Here is a 9,289-nt window from a genome sequence, read left to right as displayed (position 1 = left end):
ATAACTGGATATAAATGCTTATGTAAGCATCATTGTTTTAACTATGTTTCTTTTAACAACATAGTACCCAGCAAGCTGGTCACAGAAATGCAGGAACTGGGCCTCAGTAGTCACTTGTGCCAGTGGATAGTGGATTTTCAGAGCCCACAGAAGGTGAGACTTGGTCCCCAGCATGGAGCACCGCAGGGTTGTGTGCTCGGTCCTCTCCTCTATGTCCCGTACACTAGTGATTGTATGCCTCTACACCAAGAAAATTTGATTGTTAAGTTTGTGGATGACGCAACAGTGTTGTGGCTCATCTCAAAAGGGAGCGAGGCTGACGATAGAGAGGCACACTGTCTGAATCAGTGGTGAGGCTGCAACAACCTTTCTGAACATGAAAAAAAAAAAGGGAAATCATCATCATTGATTTCATGTGACATAAAGGGGAGCTCAGGCCACCTGAGAGCATATTAGAGATGGAAAGGGTGCCTAGTGTTAAATTCCAGGGGGTCAATATCAGCGATGATCTTCCATGGACTGTGAACTCTGCTGTGGTTGTGACAATGGCTCAACAGAGACTTTACTTCCTCTGAGGAAGTCCCATCTGCCTGGAAAACTCCTTGGTAGAAAGCATTTTAACATAATGCATAACTGTCTGGTTTTGAAACTGTTCAGCAGCTGACAGTGAAGACATTCTGATTCTTATTTGTTTACATCTCATGTTGAATGTCTGTCTTTTACAATATTATCTGCAAGTATAGATACACCCAAATACGTACTCTCAACTGGGATCCTTTAGTTTCTTTGAACAGTCGGAACAGGGACACAACTGTATTTAAATGGGGACATCAGGAAACATGCAACACTTTAACAAGGGTGTTGCTCCCGCTGTATGTTTTCAGCCACAACTATAATGACTACATAATTGCAATTACCATCGGCATTTTGCTTCAAATATGGTGGTTAAAAATGAAAATGTGAAAGAGTTTAAAACAAAACAAACACGGTAATGTTTGCAGCTTGGCTTGTCAGCCTCGCGTAATTAATACGATGTCTAATGTTTGCTTTTAGCATATTCAGCCAAGTGTTGGACAGATGGAAATGCAGCTTTCTGCTTTCCCCCCCATCATGTCTCTAGCAGTGCATCCAAACTGCTTGTTGTAACCACTTGAAGCTGCCACAGTGGAACAACCAACTGACTTCATCAAGAGAAGTGAAGCAGAGCTATGCTGTGTTTTTCTCTCGCTTGTAATCACAATTCTCGACTAAATAATGCAGTGATGCGGCGTCTGTGTCTATTTTACTAAAACAACATAATCATAGAAAATAACTACACAGGTTATATTAGACCAAGTTTAATCCACGTGTGTGTCTGCTGTGTCTCTGCGGTGTTTGATTGCAGCTTTGATGAGTACCAGCAGGCAAAACACAGCAGTCATGGCAGCATATGTCTTTAACACCGTCTTCACGGCTATTGGCAGGTCAGGATGTGACCACACTGACTGGCCACGCCCTAAGTGGGCATAAACCAGTAAACGTATCTCAGAGGCCCGGTGGCCCTGCAGCCAGCAGTAGTAGACACCTGGATATTAAAAGAACAGTGCAGTCAGTTGTTTTGTGTGTGGTGAAAGTTTCATAACCATATACTCATTAAGCACAAAGCATCACACAAATGAGATCCTGACAACATAAAAGACTATTTAAATGTTATTTATAAAAGGGGCATGTAAAGATATATTTATGTAACTGTCTGATAGCAAATGCTTGATGACACATTCCTATGTAGGCAAAAGTTAAAAAAAATAAATTGACACACTGATCTACAGCGCTAACCCTAGCCATCAGCAGCTCCACGCTGTTACAGTGTACTACTATTTAAACGGTTTGTAAATATGTTCATCAATTAAAGTAGAGGGTGCCGTGTCTCAGCCACAACAGCAGTTTTTTTTTTTTGCCGTCAGTTTTACAGGTTTTTGAAAATGTAACGGATCCTATCCCAGCTGTCGGCAACGTCCAACTTTGTGATAAATATTTATTTCGCTTGCACCATCTAAAACACCTACCTCTACTCAGGCATTACAATTTCTCCCAGACACAGCACTACGCCTAGATGGTGCAACAGATATAAATTCTGTGTTGGGCTCATAACACACTTCCACTGCCATTAAAAGCTGGCACACAAATTGGTGTGAAAGCATGGTGCCCTGTGATACATTACTTCACAGTAGTTGGTACCTGAGTCCTCTGTTTTTGCCGGTTGAAACACCAGGTGGTGCCCAGTGTCGATCAGCAGCCTGGGGGGTGTGACACTGAGGTTACCACCTGCAGAGTGCTCAAATCGGTAGATGGGTTCTTGTCCTCGGTCCCAGGCCACAGCCATATTAGGCTGAGCCCCGGGGCACCCCAGGGAGAGTACACGTTCTGCTGGGTGTTTCAGGAAGAACACTGGCACATCCACTGGTCGGGAGGCAGAACTATAATACAGACACACAGATACATTATTAAACTATTAACTATGGCGAATACTTGTATTGTCAGCCTTGTTACGGGTCTACAAATTCAAGGCTATATGCTAAAGGTGATAGTAGTAGGGCTTTGTCTAAAATACTGACCAATGAAATGATAACTCGAATAATTTTCTGCACCCTGTTTCTACCCACCACCTTTCTTTGTATGTGCTTAGAGCACATGCTCACCTGTACCCAAGAAATGCCATCAGAGCGAGTAGTTTCGAGGAAGGAGGGCCGTGAGATGCACAAGTTACTTGACAGCCTTTGACCTCCAACGTAGCACCAACATTTCTTTGCTTGAGATTGCTGAAAGCCCGAGGCACCGCCCCTGAACCGCATGAAGCCACTGTCTGATTGGCGCGTCTGTAGCGCACATGCAGGAAGCGCGAGTGGACGTTGCAGAGTCCTACTCTGACCTGCTCCCCTGGCACCCCACAGCGATCACACACCGACCAGGGCCGGAAGCTGGTGAAGACACGGTACAGTGGCGGAGGAGAGCCAGGTGTTTTCTTTTTCACACTTTTTGGATTGAACCTATGAGCATCAAGCCAGTGGATAAGCATGACATTCATATTAAGATTCTTATTAGCTGTAAGCTATACAACAGATATATTCTAATTACAAGTAGTGTTGTTGGGGTTGGGATTTCACTTAGTTAACAGTGAGAAGAGCCAAACATTTAACATGTCTGCTGTGATAATACTGTACATCACGTTTCTCTAAATATGGCCGAGATCTTAACACAGAATTGACCTTAGATGTTAATACATGTTTACTTGTCAGCAGTGAGTCAATTCCATTCGAAATAACACATTGCCCATCATCCTGGTCAGAGTTTGACAGCACAGTATTTAACCAGCTGTCTATCGGTTCACCTCGGAGTGAAGCTGAGCTTGTGCACTTCCTGGATGTCCAGGTCGTAACCATAGAAGAAGTCTTTGTGGGCGGAGCCGCAGATATATATGCCTGAGTCGTCAGGCCCCGCTCTGAAAATAAGCAGGCTGAAGAGCTGGATGGAGAATCGACTCCGAAGGTCTCTGCTGTGATGAACCTGACTGCTGTCCAGTAGCTTGTTGCCATGGTAATCAGAAAGGGCTCTGGTCTCCTGGGAGCCAGCCAGATGTTTTCTAAAGAACCACACAACCGACTGGGCCTGACAGATAAAGGCATCAAAATAATGCTTTTGGTCAATATAATCAGTACAAACTTCAAAGAACTGGTTTCATATTTGTGTAAGTTCCAAAGGTTCTGAGGCACCTTTATTTGTTGTTTTAGACTACTCGGATTTCTCTCATTGTCATTTTCCTCTCCTGACCATGCTCAGATATGTTATGTGTCTTCTTCTAAACCTCATTTCTTATTACACTGACTAGACTAAGAAATAAGTAAATTCTTATCAGTATTAGGTTCCACTGGCCACAGAATTTTAAAGAATTACTAACATTCTTTCAGACATGTAAATAAAAAAGTATTCAGAAACATAGTAGTCAAATTACTCGATTTCTAATTCAGTTTTGTGTGCAGGGCTATTTTTACCCAAGTATCTATTAAATCACTACCCCAGACTTTTATCAGATAAGAGTTGAGCACAGGCAAGCAGCATGATTACGTACCACAAGTCTTTGCTATCTACATGTGGTCACATAACTTCACAAACACTCATATGTCACAGAGATACTTACTGCATATTTTTGGATTAAAGAACGGGAAACCATCATCACACACTGAATGTTTCACTACCTTTTGTGGTTTGCAGTGGCAGGGCAGCTCCACAGTGACTCCAGACTGATAGGCAGCATTGCTGAAGGTCAAGAATGCAGGACAGGGTCTTCTAGCAAACACATCCTGCTTATCAACGGGTGCCTCATAGCTCCGCACATCTTGAGAGAATAGTAGGAGGAGGAGCAGTGGGGAGAACGATGTCAAAAGCATTCTGTCTCTGAGGGGGAACACAGTCGCAATTTCAGTTTTGCATCGCATTGTTAGGTTTTTTACTCATTCCCGATCTGCAGAATGAACAGCAAGGTTACATTCAAAACATGGAATCTGATGTGGTCACTAAGGACCAGCCCTCTGTTGTCAACGCAAACATGTTGAGTACAAGACCAGCCTCAATACATTTTTTGAAATGAATGTCACTGAATGTCTCTGGTGGAATAATCCCTCTGGTATCCTCCATGTGTTATGGACGTTCTGTCAGAATATTACTCTCATCAAAAATGTCCAGTTTGTTCTGCTCAGACTTCAGCTCAGACATAATACATCACTGAATCTCAATTTTGTCACAGGATATAAATGACTGATTTCGGGCGCCGTCAAGACATGTTATTTTAGCCCTCTACCAAAACACATTCAAGTTACTTATATAGTAAATACAGGCTTAAACTGGGGACTAACAAACTGGACTTTTGTGTGACAAGTGAAAGACTGGGGATCACAAATTTAACAACCGCACCTGATGAAGAATCAGACACTAAATGATTTGCCAAACAAACTAAAGCCAACTGAAAGCATCAAACTCTCGCGAGGGTTGTGGTGTGCACTGCAGCCAACAGTATACATATAGGCACTGTTTTGATATTTCCGCTACTTCCTGTTGTCATGCCATTTCCTACGTGGATCCTGGGTGCATTCAGTTTTTTTTTTTTTTTGGTTTTATCACAGGAAGAGAGAAGGTGAAAGATGGAGAGCCTGCTGTGTCTCTGGCTTTTACAGAGAATTAGAAATATTTATATCGAAACAGATAAAGAGCAATGTTCAACGGGGCCATATATGGAGATGGTTACCAGGTGTTAATCAAGTCCACGGTTATGGCAGATGCATGGAGTCACCACATATTCCAAGCATACCCTTCTTTGTATGTTCCCTCAGAGCTGTACTACCCATGTCAACTGTCCCCAACTACTGAAAACTGGTAGAGACTTTGCCCAATTTGGAACCTTGGGTAACATCTGGCAAAAAAAAAAAGAGAAAAAAAAAGAAAGAAAGAAAAGTATAATGTGTGCTCAGCTTTAATCAAATGGATTTAGGTAATTGGACAAATTAACCTCATCATAAGTTAATACGTTTTAGGCAGGTGTGGAAAAATGCTGTAAACTAAGAATGGTTTCAAAAGTATAAATAATGAAGAGAGTGATGGCCCCCACAGAGCCCTGATCTCAACATCATGGAGTGTTTCTGAGGTTACATGAAGAGACAGAAGGATTTGAGGAAGCCTACATCCACAGAAGATCTGTGGTTAGTTCTCCAAGATGTTTGGAACAACCTACCATCCGAGGTCCTTCAAAAACTGTGTGCCAGCGAACCTAGAAGAACTGATGCTGTCTTGAAGACAAAGGGTGGTCACACCAGATATTGATTTGATTTAGATTTATCTTCTGTTTGTACGCTGCATTTTGTTAATTGATGAAAATAAACTATTAACACTTCCATTTTTGAAACCTTCCCTCCACTGGATCTGAAATAAAGCCAAGGAAGTATGTTGTCTAAGCCAGCATTCATTCACAGTGTGCATAAATAAATGTATTTAAAATAAATAGGCCTGAAGGTAGTCCATTTTTTTTATGTAAAAATAATTGTTGTGTTCAGTTTACAGGGTGAAAGCAATGCATTTCTCTAGAGTTTTCCCACAAATCAACACAGTATAGACATTAAAGAAGAATAGAACTGCCACTGATGAATGTGAATGAGCATTAGTTGTAAAAATAAGGAATATGTACATTCAATTAAATGTGAAAGACAACTGCTATAAAATGCATGAAAATCATGAAGACAGTAAAAATGTCCCAGCGTAAAAAGCTAGTCATAGTTTAAGAGGTGCACACTGAGGAAGCTGCAGACAGATACTGAGCGTCAAAGGGTTTCACATCCTCCCCCTTCAAGCTTCCTCAGTCTCTGTCTGAATGCAGATCTACCAGATCTAAAACGTGTTAAATGCTAATGTGACGATGATTGGGAACGCTCCACTTTCTACACTGCCATTGCTCGCAGCACCACACAAGTCACCAGAACAGGAAGCCCCTGCAACCCAAAGAAATCCTTCGTGTCGATGCAGGGCTGCACTCACATCATACTCCACACTTCGCAGTTTGTTGGTGGGAGGTGAGCTAGGCTTCATACACTTAATTTATCTTGTGCTTCCCCACCACACTGCTGCAGGCAACTGTTGCTGTAATATTATAGAGCCAAAATAAATGAGTGCAATGAAGCAGCTCCCTGCTGAGCTGCAGGTCTGTGTCATCAGCCCTCCAGCATAACGAGTGCCCACGTCTGCTAACCAAGTTCACTGCCTGGAGACACAAACAAGACTCGCATGATGTAAGCTGGCAGTTTTAGCTGAAGACATGCTCGGGGATTGTGTGTAAACGCTAGCCATAGTAATTTTGGGCGGATTATTTTTATTTGTTTATTTATGTCAAAATAATACCATAGGTGTGAGGGCAGCAGGATGACTGCGTGTTCATAAACACTTCACCGTTCTCCATTAACAAAAGGAAATTTAGCTCCTATTGAAAACAACCACGAATCCATTTTAGAAAACAAAAATCTGCTGAACCCAGGTTATTCATTTGCAATTTGCAAATACAACAATATTTGTTGTTGTTTTGTTTTCATTTTTTTGGTCGATAAATGTCTCCACTTGAAGTAAAATGCACCAGGTACGCAACAGCAATAAATTCTCCAAATATATCACACTCCCAACTGGCATGGTGATTAACCCTGTGACTCAGGAGACACACGCTTTTCTCCGGGATGGTACGTAATGATGCAGGAAGTCACACAAGCACTAACAGCTAATGTGTTTTTCCTTTTTCCTATTCATATCACTTGCTGCGTTTACATGGACACTAGTATCACAGTAATAATCAGAATAAAGATCCAATCAGAATGAAAGATAATCCTCATGTAACCGCCTCAATCAGAACAGACTGGTTTAATCAGGAATTCTCTAATCAGATTGAGCTGTGGTGTAAATCTTTGATAATCTGTTCCCACATCCCAGACGTCTCTGGGCAAGAGACGGGTGGACAGGTGGTTCATCACTGAGCTAATACGATACCGATGGTCAAGCATCTGTTTGGGCTGTGGAGTACGCTACCACAGGCATGAGGAGCAAACTCTGCACAGGGTCCCAGTCAGCTGGGCTATCTTATCAGAGCATTTAATTTTATATCCATGTAACAAGTTTAAAATCATTGTGGAGAGAGATTCTAGTTGCTCAGTTGCTCTATTTGTTAAACTCCCAGTCTGCCCAATTTTAATGTGAAGAAGACGTTTCTCACCTTTTTTGATTCCATCATATTGGAGTTGAAGCAAAGCTACAGCTGTGAGGTTAAAGTGTCAATTCTCACCACAGCCGTTCACTCTGCGCCGCCATTTAAGGGCAACCTTCACTCCAGTGGACATGTTTTGTGACAGTACAGTGGAAGTTTCTCATGGCAAACATGGACAGATGACCCAAATCCAACTAGATGAATATTTAACCTGAGATCAGACTGAAAGTAAAAACAAGCCAGCATCCGGAGGTGGCAGTTCATATCAACGGTCTTCACGTGAAGGGAGTTCATGTTTGGAATGAATCATAACACAACACAACTAGATTTGAATATATTGAATATACATATACTGTTTTTTATTCGCATGTCTGGAGGGAAATTATTTATTTTGGCCTCTTTTCCAAGCTGTTTGATTTTGTATATTTTGAATATTTAAGATTAGTCAAGATTGATATATTTATTGAGGTTAGAGGTCTGCGTATGTTTTGCTGAGTTGTATTTGACCATGTGATATCACACCGTTTTTATCCTTCCCTGGTGGTTATGTTTTAGGTTAAGAGGATTTAACTTCAAGTGCAGTGCCTTTTCATCATGCTAACACTGCACCTCAGGCTGTTAAGGTTATGGAACTATCAAAGATGATAATTAAAAGAAACATTGAAAAGGGAACAGCAATCTGTGTTAAAGTTCAATGTTTTTCTTTTTCATGTTTTCATCCATCCCATCTCCTCTCTGTATAGACTGTGTTGTTTCAGATAACTTCCTCCTTTGCCGCCATTAAAATTATGACCTTTCCCCTAGCTATGGGTCATAATGAGCTGCTCTTTAAGAGAGAACATATTTTTAACAATGAAAACACCATGTGGTTTTTGTCACCTGTTAGGTCCCTGTATTTACCTACAGCCCCCAAGAAAATGGCAGATCTCAGAGAAGTCATGAGCTTAGTAGCAATGTTTGCTTTTAGTAAGATCTGTGGAGTTCAACAAAGAATGGAGTCTGCATGGAGATTAGAAACAGAGTTGATTGTGTGTCCTTGTTAAAGATAGATATTGACATTTTTGTCAACAGACCAGCCTTTATTCCTGGAGCAGAAGACGAGGCTATATATTATAACACATATAAATAAGTATGGCTGTACTGCGTGAAACATCATTACCTTAATGTTGTATTTTTCAGTGAGTTCGAGCCAGGTTAAATTGTGTTTTTTAAGTGGATTTGTAAGGCATAGTGGTGCCTGGACCGATTTATGGCCTCATTTTGTATAAAGCGGCTCAACCAGCAGACAATAAAACCTCTGTGTTTTAAGCAGCGAGACAATTTTGTGTTTTTGCTCACTGTCATTTAACTTCTGCTGCTTTACTTCTGGGAGTGAGTATCATTCTGTTCTCCATCCCCTCGTCCCTTCACATGGAAAACACGTTCTCTCAGCTTGAAAAATATGCCGTTCATTTAGGGAGATCGCTCTCTCGCAGTAACAGTTGCTGTGTTTCCATTAGCCAGAGAAATGCACAAAACCTAAAT

The 9,289-nt window shown here is 41.4% G+C and overlaps 1 protein-coding gene across 1 annotated transcript; it reads right to left on the bottom strand.

Annotated features, from left to right (window-relative positions):
* Nucleotides 1–1,337: 1,337 nt before the first annotated feature.
* Nucleotides 1,338–4,497, bottom strand: LOC125021990 (Ig-like V-type domain-containing protein FAM187A). The gene is made up of 5 exons (XM_047608228.1): nucleotides 4,233–4,497; nucleotides 3,368–3,645; nucleotides 2,679–3,026; nucleotides 2,218–2,456; nucleotides 1,338–1,564 (listed from the first exon to the last, which is right to left on the bottom strand). Exons 1-5 carry the CDS (start codon nucleotides 4,470–4,472, stop codon nucleotides 1,338–1,340), a joined length of 1,332 nt encoding a protein of 443 aa, XP_047464184.1. The 5' UTR covers nucleotides 4,473–4,497.
* Nucleotides 4,498–9,289: the final 4,792 nt, after the last annotated feature.

Source organism: Mugil cephalus, chromosome 1, assembly GCF_022458985.1.
Source record: "Mugil cephalus isolate CIBA_MC_2020 chromosome 1, CIBA_Mcephalus_1.1, whole genome shotgun sequence".
In the NCBI taxonomy this organism is placed as follows: Eukaryota; Metazoa; Chordata; class Actinopteri; order Mugiliformes; family Mugilidae; genus Mugil; species Mugil cephalus.
The sequence above is the reverse complement of the archived record's forward strand: the minus strand, read 5'-3'. Positions and strand labels throughout refer to the sequence as shown.

Excerpts from the sequence above, each read along its gene's own strand:
- LOC125021990 (XM_047608228.1), bottom strand. The coding sequence starts at position 4,472 with ATGCGATGCAAAACTGAAATTGCGACTGTGTTCCCCCTCAGAGACAGA. Across the intron at positions 3,646-4,232 it reads GCCACTGCAAACCACAAAAG|GCCCAGTCGGTTGTGTGGTT; the intron begins GTAGTGAAACAT and ends TTTATCTGTCAG. Across the intron at positions 1,565-2,217 it reads GGCAAAAACAGAGGACTCAG|GTGTCTACTACTGCTGGCTG; the intron begins GTACCAACTACT and ends TTTAATATCCAG.